Source organism: Salmo trutta, chromosome 20, assembly GCF_901001165.1.
Source record: "Salmo trutta chromosome 20, fSalTru1.1, whole genome shotgun sequence".
Lineage (NCBI taxonomy): Eukaryota > Metazoa > Chordata > Actinopteri > Salmoniformes > Salmonidae > Salmo > Salmo trutta.
Window position 1 is genome coordinate 32,908,319 of NC_042976.1, and position 23,684 is coordinate 32,932,002.

The 23,684-nt window shown below is 42.2% G+C and overlaps 1 protein-coding gene across 8 annotated transcripts in view; it reads left to right on the forward strand.

Annotated features, from left to right (window-relative positions):
- LOC115155910 (probable ubiquitin carboxyl-terminal hydrolase FAF-X) overlaps positions 1-23,684 on the forward strand; it is an 83,781-nt gene that overhangs the window by 9,749 nt on the left and 50,348 nt on the right. For 5 of the 8 annotated variants that reach the window (XM_029702961.1, XM_029702962.1, XM_029702964.1 and 2 more), the window contains exons 2-12: positions 6,494-6,785; positions 8,450-8,595; positions 8,764-8,843; positions 13,194-13,306; positions 15,565-15,801; positions 17,101-17,216; positions 20,652-20,903; positions 21,103-21,241; positions 21,398-21,550; positions 22,491-22,595; positions 22,704-22,802. In XM_029702961.1, coding sequence (XP_029558821.1) covers positions 6,681-6,785; positions 8,450-8,595; positions 8,764-8,843; positions 13,194-13,306; positions 15,565-15,801; positions 17,101-17,216; positions 20,652-20,903; positions 21,103-21,241; positions 21,398-21,550; positions 22,491-22,595; positions 22,704-22,802 — 1,545 coding nt within the window. In that variant the 5' untranslated portion in view covers positions 6,494-6,680. The remainder of the gene's footprint in view (positions 1-6,493; positions 6,786-8,449; positions 8,596-8,763; positions 8,844-13,193; positions 13,307-15,564; positions 15,802-17,100; positions 17,217-20,651; positions 20,904-21,102; positions 21,242-21,397; positions 21,551-22,490; positions 22,596-22,703; positions 22,803-23,684) is intronic. The other 3 variants (XM_029702965.1, XM_029702968.1, XM_029702969.1) reach the window with 1 other exon arrangement.

Here is a 23,684-nt window from a genome sequence, read left to right on the forward strand (position 1 = left end):
CGCTCTGGATAAGAGCGTCTGCTAAATGACTAAAATGTAAATGTAATGAACGGAGCAAAGTACAGAGATCCTTCATGGAAACCTCCACAGTGCTCAGGACCTCAGACGTGAGCGGTTCACCTTCCAACAGGACAACGACCCTAAGCAAACAGCCAAGACAATGCAGCAGAGGCTTTGGGAGCAGTGGCGTCTCTGGATGTCCTTGAGTGACCCAGCCAGAGCCCCGACTTGAACCCGATTTGAACATCTCTGGAGAGACCAGAAAATAGCTGTGCAGTGACGCTCCCCATCCATCCTGGCAGAGCTTGAGTGGATCTGCAGAGAAGAATGGGAGAAACTCCCAAAATACAGGTGTGCCAAGCTTGTATGGTCATACCCAAGACGACTGGAGGCTGTAATCGCCGCCAAAGATGCTTCATCAAAGTATTGAGTTAAAGGTCTGAAATAATGTGTTTAAGTTTTGCAAACGTTTCAAAAAATCAGTTTTTGCTTTGTCATTATGGGGTATTGTGTGTTGATTGTTACATTACTGCCTTATTCTATACATATTCTTATTCTATACACAATGTGGAAAAAGTAAAGGGTTCTGAATACTTTCCAAATGCGCAGTATGAACTAAAGTCTTCTCCCAATCTAATCTGGCCTAAATGTTTTCATATGATATCAGGCTTTTATTTTATTTACACTGAACAAAAATATAAACGCTTTGGTTTCATGAGCTGATGTAAAAGATCCCAGAAATGTTCAGTATGCGCAAAAACCTTATTTCTCTTGAATTTGTTTGCATAACTGTTAGTGAGCAGTTCTCCTTTGCCAAGATAATCCATCCACCTGACAGGTGTGGCATATCAAGAAGCTGATTAAACAGCATGATCATTACACAGGTGCAGCTTGTGCTGGGGACAAAAGGCCATTGTAAAATGTGCAGTTTTGTCATACAACACACACAATGCCACAGGTGTCTCAAATTGAGGGAACGTGAAATTGGCATGCTGACAGCAGGAATGTCCATCAGAGCTGTTGCCAGAGAATTTAATATTAATTTCTCTACCATAAGCCCCCTTATTTTATAGAATTTGGAAGTTCGTGCAACCAGCCTCACAACCACAGGGCACGTGTATGGTGGTGTGTGGGCGAGCGGTTTGCTAATGTCAAAGTTGTAAACAGAGTGCCCCATGGTGGCGGTGGTGTTATGGCATGGGCAGGCATAAGCTACGGACAACAAACTTAATTGCATTTTATCAATGGCAATTTGAATGCACAGCGATATTGTGATGAGATCCTGGCCCATTGTCATGTCATTCATCCACCGCCTTCAACTTATGTTTCAGCATTATAATGCACGGCCCCATGTCTCAAGGTTCTGTACACAATTCCTGGAAGCTGAAAATCTCCCAGTTCCATGGCCTGCATACGCACCAGACATGTCACCCATTGAGCATGTTTGGGATGCTCTGGATCGTCGTGTACAATCGCGTGTTCCAGTTCCCGCCAATATCCAGTAACTTCGCACAGCCGTTGAAGAGGAGTGGGACAATATTCCACAGGCCACAATCAACAGCCTGACCAACTCTATGCGAAGATGTCACACTGTATGAGGCAAGTGGTCACACCAGATACTGACTGGTTTTCTGATCCACGCCCCTACTTTTTTTAAAAGTTATCTGTGACCAACAGATGCATATCTGTATTTTCCATAGATTAAGGCCCCTATGAATTTCAATTGACTGATTTCTTATATACGAACTGTAACTCAGTAAAATCTTTGAAATTGTTGCATTTATTTTTGTTCAGTATTCTTGAGTGCTTAGGCCTAGGCTTTTCCTCTGTTTTCCTTCTGATCTCAATCGGATGAATATTAAACTGAGGATTGGATTTTTTTTCTGAACAATGGCTTTTGTTTGAATTTGGTTGTTGCTCAATCTAAAACATTAGGAGAGGTCTGTCTGGATGGCCAATGCTGTGGGATTGTGGAGGAGAATACTGAGTGCAGTAGTCTTGTAGGAATCGCATCCATCCCAGATTTTCGTCCTTAACCCTTTGGCTGCGTTTCGACAGGCAGACCAATTCTGATATTCTTTCCACCCAATTGGTATTGATCAATCAGATCTTTTCACATCAGATATTTTTCAGAGCTGATCTGATTGGTCAAAATACCAATTTAGTGAAAAAAATATCAGATCAGAATTGGGCAACCTGTCTAAATTAGTCTTGCACGCTAAGCACACATTGTAAGAGTTTACATCGTGTGGCTTTTGGTCACTAAGCGGTTTATTCCTTGTTCGGTGATTATTCCAAGCGGAGAGTAGGGTGACTATATTGACTTAATGTATTTGCGCGATATTCCAGATGACTCGCAAGAATCAAGTAAAATTGATATTCTTCGTTTTTATGAGTATTTATGTCTGCTTGCTCTCGTCTTTTTGGTCTCGTCTTCTATGCTCCTAGTGTGCTGTCTGCACTTTCCCATTTACACTAGAGATCTGTATATAATAACGAGATGCTCATGTCTCCACCGTAACAATGGGAGTCATTGCCTCAAAGGTGGAAAAAGGCAGGTGAGAAGTTTAGGTCCAAAATAAGAAAATACAAATGCATTGGGCTTATTTTGGCGAGCATGAAACCTCTCGCTTTGCCTCTTCCTCTCTGTTTGCACACACCATGCCCCTCCCCTGCCACTCACACAACAAAGATGAGAGATCACTTCTTCTCTGACAAGTGGTTTCAATTCGCTATTTGCATTTGAGGTTTGGTCCAACAGAATCGGTCATACTGTGCATTTAGAAAGTATTCGGACCCCTTTACTTTTCCCACATTTTGTTACGTTACAGCCTAATTCTAAACTGGATTAAACCATTTTTTCCCCTCATCAATCTACACACAATACCCAATAATGACAAAGCAAAAACAGGTTTTCAGAAATGTTTGCAAGTTTTTATTAAAAATCAACTGAACATTTACATAAGTATACAGACCCTTCACTCAGTACTTTGTTGAAGCACCTTTGGCAGCAATTACAGCCTTGACTCTAATTGGGTATGACACTACAAGCTTGGCACATCTGTATTTGGGGAATTTCTCCCATTCTTCTTCTCTGCAGATCCTCTCAAGCTCTGTCAGGTTGGATGGGGAGTGTCGCTGCACAGCTATTTTCAGGTCTCTCCAGAGATGTTAGATCGGGTTCAAGTCCGGGTTCTGGCTTGGCCACTCAAGGACATTGAGACTTGTACCAACGCCACTCCTGCAATGTCTTGGCTGTGTGCTTTGGGTCATTGTCCTGTTGGAAGGTGAACCTTCACCCCAGTCTGTGGTCCTGAGCACTCTGGAGCAGGTTTTCATTAAGGATCTCTCTGTACTTTGTCCATTCATCTTTGCCTCGATCCTGACTAGTCTCCCAGTCCCTGCCGCTGAAAAACATCTCCACAGCATGATGCTGCCACCACCATGCTTCACTGTAAGGATGGTGTCAGGTTTCCTCCAGACGTGACGCTTGGCATTCAGGCCAAAGAGTTCAATCTTGGCTTCATCAGACCAGAGAATCTTGTTTCTCATGGTCTAAGAGACCTTTCAGGTGCCTTTTGGCAAACTCCAAGCGGGCTGCCGTGACTTACTGAGGAGTGGCTTCCGTCTGGCCACTCTACCATAAAGGCCTGATTGGTGGAGTGTTGCAGAGATGGTTGTCCTTCTGGAAGCTTCTCCCATCTCCACAGAGGAGCTCGTCAGTAACCATCCTCCCTGACCAAGGCCATTCAAACCGATTGCTCAGTTTGGCCAAGCGGCCAGCTTTAGGAAGAGTGTTGGTGGTTCCAAGCTAATTCCATTTAAGAATGATGGAGGCCACTGTGTTCTTGGAGACCTATAATGCTGCTGAATTATTTTGGTACCCTTCCCCAGATCTGTGCCTCGACACAATCCTGTCTCGGAGCTCTACGGACACTTTTTTTCGACCTCATGGCTTGATTTTTGCTCAGAAAAATCTCAAGGTTGATCAACGGAAACAGGATTCACCTGAGCTCAATTTCGAATCTCATTGCAAAGGGTCTGAATACTTACATAAATAAGGTATTTCAATTTGCAAAAATTCTTAAAACCTGTATTTTTTTCTTTCTGATTATGGGATATTGTGTGTAGATTGAGGAAAAAATATAATTGAATACATTTTAGAATAAGGCTGCAACATAACAAAATGTGGTAAAATGGAAGGGGTCTGGATTCTTTCTGAATGCACTGTGGACACTGAAACACACAGAGACATTATTTTACTGTAGTATAGGAGAAGTTATCTTTTCTAATGATACCCTTATGTCTCAACTGCACATATTATGCGCAGAGCAGACACTGCTAAAATTTTTATATCAATGAACAATGATTCTGGAAAATGAATGTTCAGTTTGTTGCATCACATTCTGCTTGCAGCATTTTAGGCATAGACTGTTATACTAGCTGTCTAGTCGGTTTTATAAATGTGCAATAAGCATGAAACATTTGTATAAGGATTTGTCAACACGTTCTCATTCTGGGAAATATACACTGAGTATACCAAACATTAGGAACTTAATGTTGTTAATGTTTTGTGCACTCAAAGGTAGGCCACTTGATTTCAACATCTGAACAAAGTGGACAGGGTCATAGGTGACATAACAGCACTATGAAACAGGCAATTCCATCTTGCTAATGATCCACTTGACTATTAATAGTTTTTCTTGCTGGCATGTCAGTTATGCTGCGTGCATGATGATCCTTATACTTTCTGAATGAGCCCAATTATATAATACTAGGGTTGTTATGGAATTTTGGGTAATGGTTAATTGTCATGCAAATGTTATTTAAAAAAATAAATAATAATATGTATGGTATGTATGTATGTATATATATGTATATATGTATATATATGTATGTATGTATGTATGTGTGTATATATATATATATATATATGTGTTTTACTTGAAATGCATCTTTGAAAATTGGATGTGACATACAGTACCTAATGAATTCAACCAGCTTTGGTGACGACCCTGTTGAAAAATGAATGGTTTTGACCTGGAACTTTTCACCAAAGTGTTATTCTGCATGTAAAATGATTACGAACTTTACCCACTTCATGTGTTAAAATAAAATACAAATGAAATGATGTTAGATAAACTATATTTACTTAAATATGAAGTTGAATCCCCTTTCTCCTTAAATGAATGACAGTATGACGATTGTTTTTTTGTTTTGTTTGTTCACGGTTGTTAATCATAATTGTCAGTTACAAGATTTATAGGATATTCGTGCCATCCCTAGGTAACACTCTGCTCCATTGTAGCCATATAGCTAGACTTGAACCACAGCTGTTTGTCTTGTTCTCTTGCTTGTTTGTGTAAAATAGCCTACAACTTTGCTTGCGAACAAAATTAGTGACTAAAATGTGCACTTGTAGATTTCCTTATACAATAGTAGTGGCATTTCCACTACTAGCCTTAACTGGATCCATGTGGTACGAGCAGTCAGAGGTCTTCTAGGCGTCTTCCTCTCCAGAGTCAGGCCGACGGTGTCAATGTCGTGCTGTTTTAACCAGAGATGCTGCTGCCTGCTCTCCCACTTCACTACAGCCCTTCAAACGTGCTTGTTGTCAGCCTCACTGATGAACAGAGAGATTATTTCCATCTGTTGAGGATTGTTATCTTTCCCACTGTCTTACCACTCTTCGTTGCTAGCAATATCATTGTAGGAAATTATTTACATTTTATTTTAACCTCTGACAAACATTTGATTCCACTGCCTGGCTAGCTATGTCTGTGTGTTACATTAGACAAGACCAGGCCAGAATGCTAGAAAAGTAGGATTTGCTTAGATGTCTAGTGGTGCTAACAGGCACTGGATTGGCAGCTAGGTCATATTATGCTTCACTAATGGTGATACTGACAACCTGGCCAATCCATGCCAAGCTCTCAGCTTATCTGGTTGGAAATGATACACCCAGACTCAGGAGCAGCCCAGCCATAGAGGGTGCATGCTCAACAGGTTTCTCTGTACCGTTCCTCCTTATTACGTCAGCGCTCTAACACTTATCTCTTACTTCCGCACATTGTCTCTACAACAAAGCTTCCAAACTGGAAAAATGGAACACAATCAAGCAAGTGTCGGGGAAAATACAAAGGATTGTTCCCTTCCAATCTGATAGGTCCCAGAGAATCATTAAGAATTGAAACCTGCTTGTCTTCACATTTCTAATTCGGTGTATGTGTCTTATTTTGCTTACCAAAAACGTGATCGGGCTCACCTGACAAAGCTGGTCACTAAGACCCCCAAACAAGCTAGTTGCGGTTCGATTTGAGAACACATAATGTCCTTTAAAAAAAGAAACGTACCGTGTATATAACACACAAACTGACCTTAAACGGAGAAGTGATCCCATTGATCCTATCGTGTTAGTACGTTTTTGTGAGTGAGCCCACCATGCAGTATTTTGTCTACAGACAACAAAACCTTATAACCCTCTTCTCTCCAGGTTATGCAATGGTCTCAGCGGCCCGTCCAGATCTCCAGGTGGTTCTGTCCCTCTCTCTCGTGCCACGGCCGCTGCTCTCCTCCCTCTGCTCTGCCTCTGAGGTTGCTGAGGCGCCTCCTGTGATTTTCCTCCTGGCCAGTGCTCCCTAAAAGAGGCCAAGATTGCCAAGATCTGCCCCGTAGCGAGCATGACGGCCACCACACGTGGCTCTCCTGTTGGGGGCAACGACAACCAGGCAGGCCAGGCGCCCGACGCTCAGAGTCAGAGCCAGCCCCCGCTGCCACAGAACCAGGTCAGAAGCCTCTCTGTCCCATCCTCTCCTTTAATTTCTGTCCTTCACCTCAACATCCTGTTTTTGCCTTGTCCTCTCTTCTAGTCCTCTTTCCCTTTTCTACCTCTACTCTGCCCCATCCTGTCACTTCTCTATCCTCTCAATTCTTCATGTCTCAACATCCTCTTCTATCTCTCGCCTTTCACTCTCCCCTCTTCACCTCTCCTCTCTGCCGTTCGTTGCCTCCATCCTCTCCTCCTGCTCCTCTTTGTGTTAAAGCACATAGTATGACATGAACGTCCTCCTGGTGCCCTGTGGGGCATAAAGCTGTGCTGATTCATTTAACAGTAACTATAAATCAAATCTGTTTTGGCCTCTGAAACCATAACACAAGTTGTGTGTTTGATGGATGCTGTATTGGTGTATTGTTTAGACTTGAGTGTTGTTCTGTTACAAACACTGCACCAGTAGCCCACATTGTTACAGCAGCAGCACAGAGACGCACTAAATTGAATTAAACTGCGGGGGGTGACAGTCAGTGCTCACACCTAGGCACACGGAGGGAGAGAGAAAGAAGGCAGGGAGACTTGGAAGGAGGAGGTAGGAATCAATGAACACAAGCCCCAGAGTAATAGATAAAGACAGAGAGCGTGTGTGTGTGTGTGGGCTAGGGATGAGTAGCGCCCAGACGTGAGAGGCAAGCTGGCTATGTAGGTCAACCAAGCAGAAAGAGCCTTCTCCACACACCCCCACATTTCCCAAGTTCTGCAGCTCCGCTACCCACATCAGACACACACACTTGCTGCTACCACTGCTGCTCATACTTACGAACAGTCATTAACATATGTCAGACACACACACAGACACACACACACACACACAGTTCTTGAAGACATTATGGGAATAAAGAATAATTTATCTGTGGATTTTCACAGCCTTAAAATTCAAGAGACATGCTGCATTTCTCCTTAACACCTGCATATGCCACATTAATATATTACACACACACACTGACATGGTGTCAAGTATTTTCCATGCCTCCCCTAGTGTGTGCAATATGCATTTTGTGCACGCTTGTGTATAATGTTGATTGTACCTCATGGTTTGGCTAATTGGCTTTAGCTAAGGCTACATTAGGAAAACAAAACATATGGCTATGTTTCGGGGAGATGGAGTTCTATAGCTGATCATTCCTATACTACAGTGCTACTGTTTGTAAAAATCCCATATTTGTTGTTGATTGTTGGAGTACAGTCACGGGTTTTGAGACCTGGCTGCAACAGGGGCCTCAGATAAGATCTTTCTATCACAGCAGTGCCTCCTTGTGAAATCGTCTCTCAGCTCTTTTTGGGCTGGACCTTAACTTCAGTGATGCGTGCAGATTGCAAGTTATTATTTTTTTTATGCACATCTCCCAATGTCATCAATGCATGATTTTGAGTGAAAGTCTGAGTGACTGGTGCAGATCCCAAGTTAGGACTGAATGATGTGAGCTTGTGTTGAAGAGTGAATGTTGGTGGGAACTTGGAATAGACTGGTTTTGTCCAGATGACTGTCACTAGGCTCTCTAGCTCTCCTGTTATATATTATGAGTCAGTGTTTCCCCTAGTTTCGAGGTGGGTTATTGCGAAATTGGGATTTGGGGAATTTCTGCCCTATATTCTGTTTTTGATGGTGTGTTTCAGACGTCGTCTCCTAACTCCACCAATGAGAACTCTCCAGTGAGCCCCCCGGATGAGCAGGGTCAGGGGGACGGCCTCCCCCAGCTGGAGGAGGAGGAGCCTGCCTTCCCTCACACAGACCTGGCCAAGCTGGATGACATGATCAACAGGTACAAACACACTCCTACACCCATGACTAAGCTGAGCGACAGGTGTATTTGTATGTATGTATGTTTGGCATTGAGTTCTGTGGGTGGGTGTGTTGATATAAGGAGGTGTGTGTGGTTGTGAGAAGGAATGTGTGTGTATCTGTATTCACGTGGATGTTTTGTTTCCAGACCCCGGTGGGTTGTTCCAGTTCTTCCAAAGGGAGAGTTAGAGGTTCTTCTAGAAGCTGCTATAGAGCTTAGTAAAAAAGGTAAGAATGTTGATTCATTCTATTCCTCAAATCACTCCTCAATACTTTGAACTATGGCAAGCAAGATGGTACAGAAAGCTTGGCTATGTACACATCTGAAATATTATGACTGCACTGTATTTCACCCACGGTGTATGGAGTTTAGACTTGCTTGGTAGCTGACTCTCTCTACTTTCGCTTTGTCAATGGCCCATGAAATATAATCCGCTTAGTTTCTCTTTAGATTGATATTTGACTTGCAGCCCTTCCCAAAAAATCTGTGGTACAGTGGCGGTCGTTGATGTTTAAGATGAGGGAGGGCGATTTTCTTTTTTTTATGAGCATGGGCTTACTGCTATTACAGCATGTTGGATGACTGTCATTTATATTCCATTCATCCAGTTCAATGTAAAATTGATAGATTTAGGCTACTACATGATGCAAACATTGTCCCTATACCCATTATAGGGCTGGGCGATGTGGACAAAATATCTTATCACAATAAATTATGTGGTTTCAATGGGACTTTCTCCATTTTATATTGTTGAATCCAACTCCAAACAAATGATTTATCAAATTCTGCATATTTTATTACAATTTCTAAACTGTGCCAAACAGCATGATATGGGAAAGAAGATCTAGGCCAAGTTAACTGTTGGAGTCATGGAAATATGTTTTTTCTAATTCTATAGTTGGAATATAGTGGGCAGCACCTTGAATACATTGTTGTTTGACATGGTAACGAACAAATTAATAAGCCAGTGTGGAATTATTGACAGGGTAGGAACCAAAGCGTTGGTCAATGTTTCCAGGTCACCCTAATTAGACGTTACATTACATGTTTTCTTACTTCATGTAGCTAGCTAGCCAACATATTCATGCTTCGCCTATTCCTCTCTGATAAGATACCATTGCACAAACATGCTTATCTAGGCCTACACCAGCACTGGTACCAGGCAGTATTAGCCAACTAGCCATGTTTGCTTTGACTGTTAGCTGGCTAGCTAGCTTACTAAATGTACTAACAAGCATTAACAAATAATTTTAGCAACACCTAGCTAAGAAAAGACAAACTAGCAAACAGTCGTTGGCAGACAGTAAGGTGCACAAACTAATAGTGTAATTATAGAATACTTGTGTAATCAGCATGTCAGCAATATTGTTGTATCCATCTGACCATGCAGAGTGAATGGCAAGAAAGGGCTCGTGACTCCGTGGTCGAACAAATGCTCTCTCCTTGAGTGATGGGGCAGAGCTTTGTGTGGTTAGCAGCAGGAGGAGAGGGAGATGGATGACTCCCGTAGTAAATGGAGTAAACTATTAAAACTAACATTATACAAGCCGGAGTTGAGTATCACATTTAACAAACCAAACATTGAATTACTGTTATAAAAGGTAAAGTAAAAACTTAAACTGGTCCGTGTGTTAATACCGTTGTATATAGTCAAATACGTACACCGCCAAGCCCAAACCCATCATGAGGTTCCTACAACCTAGCCTATGAATGAAAGTTTACAACGTAGGTGCACAGGTCAAGAGTTAAATGAGAGTAATCAAGGTGACAGTGACACATTCAGTACCGCCTTGCACACTCTTGCCTGCATCTAGCTGATCTAGGGTGTAATCATTAGTTGAACAGTTGCACACGAGAGATTCTATTGGACAAATTCAGGTATGTTTATCCCTGTTTTTGTTCTGTTTGCTACCGTTGAAGAAAAGTTTTCCAACATAATTAGCGGAATGAATACACTCCTGATCACATTCAAAACAGTTCACTTTCATAGCAGCCACATACAAACCGCATCTTCACTTTGCTCGTTAATTCCTTCTCGCATTCACTTTCATAGCAGCCACATACAAACCGCATCTTCACTTTGCTCGTTGTATAATTCCTTCTCGCATCTACACATTCTCCTCCTCTCAAGTTTTCCCATTGCTTGTGGACTTCAATGCACAACACATCAGCTGTCTGTGACAAGGCAAAAAAAACAACTTCCAAACCGTATCATAACCGTTAACTGCTGCACATAGCCTACGTCGTTATCACCATTGACGTGACTATCATTGATGTGATGACTGTTATTTATCAAATAATTGCCTACTATGTTTAATTGGTACAAGATTAAATTAATCATGTAGCAATTAACTCATTAGGAATTTGGGGCACCACAGGAAAATGTGTTTGAGTTACTATCTCCCGATTTAAGCTCTAAAGATATGTAAATATCTCTTACATCAATAACAGTCAATTATTAATTATTACCTCATCAATCTCGTTCTGAACGTCGCAGACTTCATAAATCTGCACAAACCTGGGTCTCACTGATCATTCCGTACGACACATTGATTTGATTATTTACTTACTAATAAGCTAAATGATAACATAAGACACACACACACGGTATAGGTTATTGATTAGAAACTTAATACGATGACAACAGTTCCCTAACGGACTAACACTATGAGACTTGTTACACGAGATGGAGAGTTAAAGAGAGAGAGAGAAAGCGAGAAAGAGAAGCAACACTTGGATACATTTGGAAACTATCCTTACAGTAGCCCTAATACCTTGCCCGAACTGCCGCTTGTTTCGGTAAGAGGTAATGTATGTATTTCCATGTTGACGGTCTTCGCTGGGTATCTCTGTTGGGCCCAGGCCTTCGTGGGCAGGGTTCCGCTTGGTGAGAAGGGGGGCCTGTTCTTCGGATGGCCTCCTTCGTTCGCAGGTGTAAGTCTCTGATTGTCCACAAGAGGTCACAATGTCCTTCTTCTTAGTTGTCTGTTTACTTGAATTCGTTCTGGAAGTGGTCTTCTGGGGACGGGCTAATCAGCCGTGTCGATGATCCCAGAGTGGTGATGAAAGCAGTGTAGGCAACGATGATTTGAAGAAAATAACCGGATGGTCCTACTTAAATTCACTTTCTTAGATACAGCTACTCAACTAACTGTTAAGAGGTTCCTTTGTCTTCTTCAACCTCGTGTTGGAGTTTTCGGGTTCGTGACTAATGTGGACCATGCTGCAGCTTTTGGTCCATCTAGTCTGATTATATTAATTCTTAACTTAATCCTTTTATACCCCCGGGTAGAAAGGGGGTTTTACGTCATGCTGACACGCTCTCTGGGCTCCCTGGGGCATGGCTAGTTACGAAGCAAGGCATCATAATTACTCTGATCTTGTTAGGGAACTAAAAACACAATCCTATGGTCACAAAAACATTCCCTTTATCCTTGATATTTTCTACACAGCGTAAATAATGTAAACCTGATATACACAGTGTAAAAGCTCTTCAAGTTGCAATGTTTTCGTTATAACGTCTTCATAACTATTTTAATGACAACAAAATAGACATACATTTTCCATATTCCATCTCTCATCATTCCCAACATTCGGATGTTGAACTATATTGTCCCATTGTTTGATGTTGAAGTTCTGGGCGACAAGAGTCTCTCAGTAACAAAGGGATTTTTACCTTCCCAATATTGCAGGGCAAGAGAGAGAAAGTTCTCTCCAAATTTACGACCGGCTGTTAAGTCATAAAACAGGCCCAACTCCCCCAGTCTACTCTCCTGTGGGGGAGAGGGGGGTTCTGGCTATCTGTCTGCCATTGCCAGTTGATCTGGCACCTTTGATCCTCACCAAGGAGGTAAAGTCATGACACTATATTAGCACACTTCATAGACCACATAACTACTAGAACTAACGCGTTAGTAAACCCGCTAGAATCATGCAGTACAGTATACAGTCAGCAAGCAGTTTAGCAGTTACACTGGCGGGCCCCTGTGGCAATAAATTAATAAAACCAAAAGCTTACCTTGACTTGCTAGCTAACATAGCATCCCTCTCCTCTGTTTTGAGCCGGGTGTTTGAGTAGGCTAAACTAGCTAGCTGCAGTCAACTACTCACCACATTTTATGCACTGCAGTGCTAGCTAGCTGTAGCTTGTGCTTTCAGTAATAGATTCATTCTCTGATCCTTGGGTGGACAAAATGTCAGTTCATGTTGCAAGAGCTCTGATAGGCTGGAGGACGCCCTCCGGAAGTTGTCGTAATTACTGTGTAAGTCTATGGAAGAGGGCGAGAACCATGAGCCTCCTAGGTTTTGTATTGAAGTCATTGTACCCAGAGGAGGACGGAAGCTAGCTGTCCTCCGGCTACACCATTGTGCTACCCTACAGAGTGCTGTAGACCTTCATTGCAAAACAGTGTGTTTTAATAAATGATTTGGTAATGTGAATATATTAAGTATACTTAAACTATTTACATTTTTATGAAATTCACTGAGGAGGATGGTCCTTCCCTTCCTCCTGAGGAGCCTTCACTGATTTGGGAGTACAATATCTCCATGCACCTAATTATTTTCTCTCTGTTTAGGACTTGATGTGAAGTGTGAGGCGTGTCAGAGGTTTTTCCGAGATGGCCTGACCATCTCCTTCACCAAGATCCTTACAGACGAGGCCGTCAGCGGGTGGAAGTTTGAGATCCATGTGAGTCTTCTTCTTTATTATATATAATTTAATTAGGATAGTGGTCACTGTTTTTTAAGAAGTCACGGACCCTCTTCCAGTACTTTGAGAACCCTTCCTCCTCCCAGTCCCTTCCTAAGGGTAATCACTAATTTTACAAGATTTGGATTGGTGAAACCTATCCAGTGGAAATCCTGTTTTTTGACCAATCCAATTGTGTTAATTGTGATTAACTCAAGGAGGGAAGGATGCATTTCTGAAGAAGTATTCAAACAGGGCCTTGCTAAGGGGAGTGACATCACCAGAAGCACCCTCCTGTTGAGATCCGATGAATTTATTTTCTGTCCTCTGTTGAATGCAAAGCAGGTGGCTTATGTTCCTCTGCCTCAGTCTTGTCGGTCAACACAGTTTGCTATCTGGACCCTTGAGCTGGAGCAAAGAAGGAAAAATTAACGGAGAATCCCAGGGGTGATCAATGCTCTTTTTATTGGAGGAGGGGGCTTTGGTTTAGCTGTTCTGTTTAACTCTGTAACATTGATCCTGAATAGCCGCTCTCAGTAGAGTGTGACCCACCCACTCGGACAGCCCAGCCCTATCTCCAGCTTTGGGCTCAGGTGCCCCCCCCCGATTTCCCTATCGTTTTTGTTCTGAACAGAACCGCAGCGGTCTAAGGCACTGCATCTCAGCGCAAGAGGCGTCACTACAGACTCTGGTTCGATTTCAGGCTGTACCACATCTGGCCGTGATTGGGAGTCCCATAGGGTGGCGCACAATTTGGCCCATTGTCGTTAGGGTTTGGCCAAGGTAGGCTGTCATTGTAAATAGGAATTTGTTCTTAACTGGCTTGCCTAGTTAAATAAAAAAATAACACTTTTTTTTGTTTTGTTTCGACCAGCATTATAAAGTTCTGAACTGGTTTGAACGAAAAAAAAAAAGTACCTGTTTATATCGTTCCTTTTTAAACCTGTGAAATCAAGAGATTTTACATTTAGCTCATTAACTCCACCAATCACTGCGGATAGAGTTGCTTACTATGGACCGGGCAAGCTAGTTTACATGCTTGGACAGTGTAGGGCGCGAGATCTGACAGTCGTTTTGCGGGGTTGACATGACATGGAGGCTTGGCTTGAAGCACTGGGCATCATGATATAACGTTCATTCAACTGTTTTTAGGATATTAGTAGTAAGCCTATCAATTACGTAATACTAGCTAGATACCTGACGGGGAGCGGCTAATATGGAGGACATCTGAACGTCTGATAGTTGGCTCATCACCGAGGCTAGCTCAATGCTTTGGACCAGAGCTAGCTAACAAGCTCGTGTGTGTGTGTGCAGTGACACCAGAATTTAAAACACGTCATAGCTTTTTGTTGTTAATAAATCCAATGTGAAACATGATAACTATAGTATCCTTAACCTAGAAATCATGCTGGCCGGCAGACACTGGAAGGATAAGTTTCTGAGTGATAGAGTGAATGCTTTGCATAGGCATTTGATGGTTTTTTTCAGGGGGGGTGCTTTTAAAATCTTCTTTAAAATCTTCCGGAACGCTAGAGATCACTTTTGTTCATTTCCGTCCGTCCCAAAAAAAAAGATCCTGGTTTTCTGTTCCTTAAACCGGTTACAACCCCTGCTGCTAACCTTATGCCTAACCTTAAATTAAGTCCAAAGAGCAAATTTCTTTCAGGAATTTTTGTGGTGTAACCAATTTTGACTTTGTGGCTGTGGTAACTCGTGTCAACTAGACTATGTGTAGCTGTCACCATGTTGCTGACAGCTATCTTTAAATACATTTTGCTTATTTTTTATTGAACCTTTATTTAACTAGGCAAGTCGGTTACGAAGAAATTCTTATTTACAATGACGGCCTACACCGGCCAAACCTGGACGACGCTGGGCCAATTGTGCACCGACCTATGGGACTCGCAATCACGGCCGGTTGTGATGCAGCCTGGATTCGAACCAGGGTGTCTGTAGTGACGCCTCTAGCACAGAGATGCAGTGCCTTAGACCGCTGTGCCACTCTGATTCCTCCAGGTCTACAAAGACTGAAGGGTTAAGGGCTATAGTAGGGGTTGGGTTTGGTCTGGGCACCAGACTCCACTTCAAGGCTTTATCAAAATGTTCTCTGTGTATCAGAGAACTATTACTGCTTACATTTGTATGTTACGATTGAAATAGACCTCTTGTGCTGTTTCAGTGCAAATCACCTCACTGATTGTTTTGAAATGATTAGACTAACTGCTGCGCTCTCTCTCTTGCTCTCTCTCCCTGTCCAGAGGTGTATCATCAACAACACACACCGGCTGGTGGAGCTGTGTGTGGCCAAGCTCTCTCAGGACTGGTTCCCCTTGCTGGAGCTGCTGGCCATGGCCACCAACCCCCACTGCAAGTTCCACATCTACAACGGCACACGGCCCTCTGAGACGGTGCCTGCCGGGGTGCAGCTGGCCGATGACGAGCTCTTCGCCCGCCCCCCTGACCCTCGCTCCCCCAAGGTAGGGTCTGAATTCAAGGTAGGCCCCCCCCCCCCAAAGATTTCTTATTTCTCACCCAAGGTGAACCACCTGTTGTTCTCCCATTGTACTCCTTGATATGCATCTGATGCATATGCTAAAGGTTTCCGGCAACGTTCTCTACCGGGTACTTATAGGATGGAAGACCAGGCGGTTCTAGTGTTAAATTAACAGAGCAATGCCATTACACAGCCATAGGTTTCTTGAAGCAAGTGCCACTTCTGAGGTTACTGCCTTTTTTAAGCTTGAGTTCCACGATATAATATAACCAGTTGATATTACAGTTTTAATAAATTAATCTTAAATGGCATTTGCTTTTTTTATTGACTGGATTTATATGTGGGAAAATTTATCAATTAGGATTTATGTATAATGGTTATGATAAATTTGCAAATTTTGCGATCTGTTTGCATGTATATGTGTGTGTATATATATATATATATATACACACGTGATATTTATTTGAAGTAATTGAACGGAGAAAAAATATATATTTTTAGAACAAGGCCCGCACTGGATTTGTGTGTGTGTGTGTGTGTGTATATATATATATATATATCACATCACAAATCCAGTGCGGGCCTTGTTCTAAAAATATATTTTTTTTTCTGTGTGAATGTCTCTTTTTCGCCCATCTAAATCTCTTCATATCTGCACAGTGAGAAATGTCTGAATACATTTTTTGAATTGAGACTAAATAAAATATCCTCTGGATATCTGCGATTGCCATAGGAACAGAGAACAGTCTTTTTTGTCGTCCGTTGGCCTGCAATTTATTTTCTTGGAACAAATCTACAGAGCAGTATTGTTTGCTCTGGGCTTGCCGCCTGTAGGCCAGCGCACAGAAACAAAGGAGGATCCCTCCGTGTACTGCATAGAAAATGAAGGAGGGATGAAAATACAATAAAAGGATGCACTCGAGTGTTGTAGTGTTTAAATGAGAGTGGGCCATGCCAGGGAGAGTGTGATTTCTTCTATGAAAAGTGCGATGAATGGAGCGTGGGCCGGGGGGGGTCAATGTGAACATTGTTGTGGAGGGAAGCCAAGGTGGCAGCTGCCTGTCTGCTGTAGATGGCAGGCAGCCCAATATGAACACTGCTGAAGCCTCTATGGGCATGTGGGTTGAATCAGAAGCCAACCAGTTCTCCTCTGATTTTCTCTTCAATCAAGCCAAGCCTTTCTGTGTAATAGCTGCTAGACGAGAGGGATGTATTTGTATAGCTCAACAGCTTGAGTGAATAGTGGTCGGGTGGTGAGTGTCTTTACCATGTGTGTTCTTTTTTTGCTCTTTGTTTACAGGGCTGGTTGGTGGATTTAATAAACAAATTTGGCTCGTTAAATGGGTTTCAAACACTGCACGATCGCTTCATCGGTGGCCAAGCACTGAACGTCCAGATCATCGCCGCACTTATCAAGTGAGTTGGCCTGTGAACACACACGCTTTAATGCAGGGGTTTTCAAACTGGTCACTGGCCCCCTAGGGCAGGGGGTCTGTGAAATTGGCTTCAAAACTGCACACTTTTCTTATACCTTTCTAGTTGTTAGAGCTGTGGTGAGGTCAAAATAATGAGTCTACCAAATCTATTCATTTTAAAATGTTGATTACTTGCCATTACCACCTGATAATAATACATTATTTTTTTGTTGTTTATGCTATATTTTATGGGTGTCCCTGGGTTGCCGGTTTGCCTGGGTGGGGGTCCCTGGGCAAGAAAAGGTTGAAAACCCCTGCTTTAATGGATTACATTTGAATAGCATGTTTCACTACATTTCCAAGTGCTTTCTACATCACACTCCCCGCTGTATTTATTTGGACAGTGAAGCTACATTTGTTAAATTTGGCTCTATACTCCAGTATTTTTTGATTTGAGAACATTTTATATACGAGGCGACAGTACATAATTTCTCCTTTTATTCGAGGGTATTTCCATACATATGTTTTATAGTTTAGAAATGAAAGCACTTTATGTATCTAGTCCCCCCACAAATTCACTTTTTATGAAACATTCAGACCCCTTGACTTATTCCACATTTTGTTATTTAACATTACATTTTAGTCATTTAGCAGACGCTCTTATCCAGAGCGACTTACAGTAGTGAATGCATACATTTCGTACATTTTTTTTTTCTTTTTTTCTGTACTGGTCCCCCGTGGGAATCGAACCCACAACCCTGGCGTTGCAAACACCATGCTCTACCAACTGAGCCACACGGGACATGTTATGTTATAGCCTTATTTAAAAATGGATTACATTTTTTTTTTTTATCCTTAGCAATCTACACACAGTACTCCATAATGAGAAAGTGAAAACAGGTTTTTAGAATTTTTTTGCAAATGTATTCAAATTAAATAAGAGACTTTATTTACAAGTATTCGGACTATGAGACTCGAAATTGAGCTCAGATGCATCCTGTTTCCATTGATCATCCTTGAGATGTTTCTACAACTTGATTGTAGTCCACCTGTGTTGAATTAAATTGATTGGACATGATTTGGAAAGGCACACACCTGTCTATATAAGGTCCCACAGTTGACAGTGCATGTCAGAGCAAAAACCAAGCCAAGAGGTCGAAGGAATTGTCCATAGAGCTCCGAGACAGGATTGTATAGAGGCACAGATCTGGGGAAGGACACCAGATCTGTGTCTTTAGTGAGCTAACCAGTTAGTTAAAGTTAGCTCACGGTTTGTGTAGTCATACCTAGAGTGCTCAGGACCTCAACGGGGGTGAAGGTTCACCTTCCGACAGGACAACGACCCAAAGCACACAGCCAAGACAACGCAGGAGTGGCTTCGGGACAAGTCTCTGAATGTCCTTGAGTGGCTCAGCCAGAGCCCGGACTTGAACCCAATCTAACATCTCTGGAAAGACATGAAAAGAGCTGTGCAGCGATGCTCCCCATCCAACCTGACAGAGCTTGAGCGGATCTGCAGAGAAGAAATACAGGTGTGCCAAGCTTGTAGCGTCATACCCAAGAAGACTCGAGGATGTAATTGCTGCCAAAGGTGCTTCAACAAAGTACTGAGTGAAGGCTCTTGATACTTATGTAAATGTGATATTTGTTTTTTATATTTAATACATTTGCAAAAAAATCTGTTTTTGCTTTGTCATTATGGGGTATTGTGGGTAGATTGAGGGGGGAAAAAACTATTTAATCAATTTCAGAATAAGGCTGAAACCTAACAAAATGTGGAAAAAGTCAAGGTCTGAATACTTCCCGAAGGCCAACTCAACTCCATGCACCACCAGTGTATATCATCCCACCGTGTCATCAGTAAAGAAGGCCTCAGGTTCTTGCTCTAATGGCTGTCTTCATCTAATGGCTGTCTTCATGACTAGATTGATGTTGTAATTTAGAAGAAGCTTTAATGTGGCCCATACAACAATCAAACCCACAACTCTGTTTTTTTACTAAACATGCTTCAACATATAGACTGGGTTCATATGGTCATGAAAATCCTGGAAAACTCATGGCGTTTTATAATGGTGTTTTACAGGCCTGGAAAATATTTGGAAAATGATCAAATCCAAAAAGGTTTGGAAAAGTAATTGAAATGTATTTAATAATTTCTGTTAATGTAAGTTAATGTAAGCCACTTTTTAAATATTTTGTCAATCAAATAAAAATCCACATATCAGCCAGGATCGGAATGACAGTAGCGTGTCTTTGTTTGCGCGCATTACCTGCATGTGCGCGAGACGAGTGGGCCGTAACTAAAGGAGAGACAGTAGGACATTGCAGCAGCAGGTAGGCCAATAAAATATGATAGAGAACAGACTAATGACTAGGTAGCCAATTCAAAACATTTTATTGTACTTAAGTTTACTGTTTATCTATTATTAGCATGTATTTATGTCCCAAAAAACTTTCCACCAACACTCGCGAATAAGGCCATTCAAAGTTGATTAACTTTTTTTGAAAGATTCATATGATTAATTTAAATGATTCTTTTTGATTTAACTAACAATTCACTCTGCCATTATATTAGTTGGGATTTGGTTCAATTGCAATGAATTTAGTCATGTTAATCAAAATACATTTTTAATCGGGAACTGTAATTTTAAGAAACAATATTTTATGTAGCCTTGGATTATGTTGCTTCAACTTGTTTTGTAGATACAACCAATTGATTTGGGCATCCAATGTGTGGGACATTGCAGGCTAACTAGCATCTATTGAGTTGCAAAGTAAACACTTCTAAGATAGGCTAAATATGACTAAACTTGAAAAATGTCATATAGAATGTATGTGGGCTTGCTTCAACTGAATATCAAGATTTGTAGCCTAACAGCCATTTGCTCTTTGATATATTGAATAAGCAAATGTATTTCAAAAGGCAAAATGTATTTGGTTGTAATGTTATACATCAAGGGTGGTCAACCATCCTGCCTGAGAACTAATGGGTGTGCAGACTTTTATTGCAGTCCCCTTATAACTAACCACATTTTAGAAATTAACTGCTCAATCAGACCTTGATGAACTGTTTGAGCAGGGCTTGATCAAAAGCCTGCACACACATTAGCCCTCCAGACTTAGGGTTGACCATGTGTTTTATACAGTTGCCTAACAGGTATTCTATGTGGGGGGTTAAGTGCCTTGCACAACGACAGAAGGTGGTACATGGGATCAGAGAGCATCCTCCCAGTATCGATACCACATTAGGCATACTTTTTTAAACATACGTGGAGATGCCGCCAATTGTTGGTCATGGAAATTTGGTTAAAAGTCATGCAGAGTAATGGAAATGTCATGGAATTCCATCTGTTAAAATGTGTATGAACCCTATATAGAGCTATGGGAACGACATGGTCTACTGGACATGTTGCAACTGTTTTGTGTTGTCCTCCAGGCCTTTTGGGCAGTGTTACGAGTTCCTCACATTGCACACGGTGAAGAAGTACTTCCTGCCCGTCATCGAGATGGTTCCTCAGTTTCTGGAGAACCTGACAGATGAGGAGCTGAAGAAGGAGGCCAAGAACGAAGCCAAAAATGACGCCCTGTCCATGATCATCAAGTCCCTGAAGAACCTGGCCTCCAGGGTGCCTGGGCAGGAGGAGACCGTGAAGAGCTTAGAGATTTTTAGGTTAAAAATGATTCTTAGGTGAGTTCGCTTCAGACCAAACTGTCTTAAAGCTTTTGTTTTAAAACACCTGTCTTTCAAACTGTTGGCTGAATGCTAACCTGAGATGTGCACAAATCATGTACTGATGTCAATAAGGGTTTTGTCGTCTTTAGTTGGGGATTGCCGCAATGTGAACTATTTGTTGATAGTAATCTGTGGTGGTTGTTTTCATCTGCAGGTTATTGCAAATTTCCTCTTTTAATGGCAAAATGAATGCACTAAATGAAGTAAACAAGGTAATCTCAAGTGTGTCCTACTACACACATCGACATGGCAACCCTGAGGAGGAGGAGTGGCTTACTGCAGAACGCATGGCGGTGAGTTAACCACCAACCAATCAAATGTATTTTTATAACGAGCGCTTTTGTCACAAAGTGCGTAATATATAGAGTATACCTTAGTGTTGTTTCTGGTGGCATAGTCGGCAGAACTGTTGGTGTTTGAGTGGAGGTTGAAAGATGTCTGTCTCTCAGGAGTGGATCCAGCAGAACCACATCCTGTCCATCGTGCTGAGGGACAGTCTGCACCAGCCTCAGTATGTAGAAAAACTAGAGAAGATACTTCGCTTCGTCATCAAAGAGAAAGCTCTTACCATGCAGGACCTGGACAACATCTGGGCTGCACAGGTACTGTGTGTTTGTGTACATGTTTGAAGAGAGAGCCATTGATTATCACACACATGGTGCATGGTTCAGGTGAAAGGGATATGACCCATAACTAGGGCGATGCTTTTTTGTGTACTTGTTAACAAGTATTTCCAGCATTATCCACTAGAATTGCTGCAGGTAAAAAATTATAGGAAATGTGTTGTAATTGACACAAGCTGTCTCCAATGTCTGGTTGTGCGTGTGTGTTTGGTTGCGTGATTGGCTGAGTTAGGGGAGGCGTAGCTCTGTGAATCTTAATCTCACAAAACCTATTATTTGTCAGGGAATACTATTTGTAGATCAGTGATTCTACACCTCTCCAATGGACTCAGAAGTTGTAGCAAAAAAAACAGGTAAATTCAGTGCAGTTAAAGGAAAAAGTCAATGAAACCAACCATGGAATTATATTCTAGTGAATTTGGGGGGTAGCCCAGACTGGAACTCGAACCTGGGTCCAGCAACTGTCAAGCCAACACCTTAAGTGGCAGAGCTACGCATTCTCTGATTCAGGCAATTCTTCCGCCAAAGACAAACACACAACCAGACATTGATTGATTGGAGACGGCTTGTGTCAATTACAAAATATTTCCTAGGATTTCTTACCTGCAGCAACGCTAATGGTTAATGCTGGAAATACCGTTAAAAGCACAGTGCCTCAAAGTGCCTCAAAAAGTGCACCAAAAAACATGGTTCTACCCGTAACGGCTCTAAAAGCAGAATGGGAAATCCCTTATGTCTTAGCTGGGGCGTTTCCAGGTCATTGGGTTTGATCGGCTGAAAACGCCCTTTCCTGAGCATGGCTCGGTCCATTAAATTATGTTTATGTGCTCCTGCATCTTCTCTATCAGAGGCTGGAAACAGATGGTAATCCAGCAGTGTGATTGTTTACATGTTTGTTGACACTTTGTTCCACCCGCAGGCTGGTAAACATGAGGCCATCGTGAAGAACGTCCACGACCTCCTAGCCAAGCTGGCCTGGGACTTCTCTCCTGAGCAGCTCGACCACCTCTTTGACTGCTTCAAGGTGAGAGACTTCTCTCCATGTGTGCGTGCACACACACACACACACACACACACACACACACACACACACTGCTCTCCTAACCCCTGTGGTGGTTTTTGTGGCCTGCAGGCGAGTTGGACGAATGCTAGTAAGAAGCAGCGTGAGAAGCTGCTGGAGCTGATCCGTCGTCTGGCAGAGGACGACAAGGATGGAGTGATGGCCCACAAGGTAATCATAGGTTAAAGCAGGGCTCGACATTCAGGTCAATTTGCCAGTCCAGACGGGGTCAGTGCCAAATGAAAACTACTGGCCCGAATGGAACAAAATACTGACCAGGTCAAGATCTGACAGGAAAGCGAATGATGCGAGCATAATTTCAATAGCAGGTGATTTATCTTCCATTAGGTTGTAGCAAGTATCCTATACAGGGTTCATACAGACAAATGCAAGGACTTAAGGACTTTTTTTCCCCAAGCACTTAATTGTAATTTTCAAGGACCTACATTTTATATTTCACTGTTGTAATAGACGAAAGAAATAAACCCCCCCCCCCAAAAAAAATTTGTTTTTCGAAAAAAGTTACATTAGCATAATTTATTTTATCAAATCAAATCAAATTTATTTATATAGCCCTTCGTATATCAGCTGAAATCTCAAAGTGCTGTACAGAAACCCAGCCTAAAACCCCAAACAGCAAGCAATGCATGTGAAAGAAGCACGGTGGCTAGGAAAAACTCCCTAGAAAGGCCAAAAACCTAGGAAGAAACCTAGAGAGGAACCAGGCTATGAGGGGTGGCCAGTCCTCTTCTGGCTGTGCCGGGTGGATATTATAACAGAACATGGTCAAGATGTTAAAATGTTCATAAATGACCAGCATGGTCAAATAATAATAATAATCATTGTAGTTGTCGAGGGTGCAACAAGCACGTCCGGTGAACAGGTCAGGGTTCCGTAGCCGCAGGCAGAACAGTTGAAACTGGAGCAGCAGCATGGCCAGGTGGACTGGGGACAGCAAGGAGTCATCATGCCAGGTAGTCCCGAGGCATGGTCCTAGGGCTCAGGTCCTCCGAGAGAATTAGAGTGAGCATAGGCCTTCCCAACGGCATTATG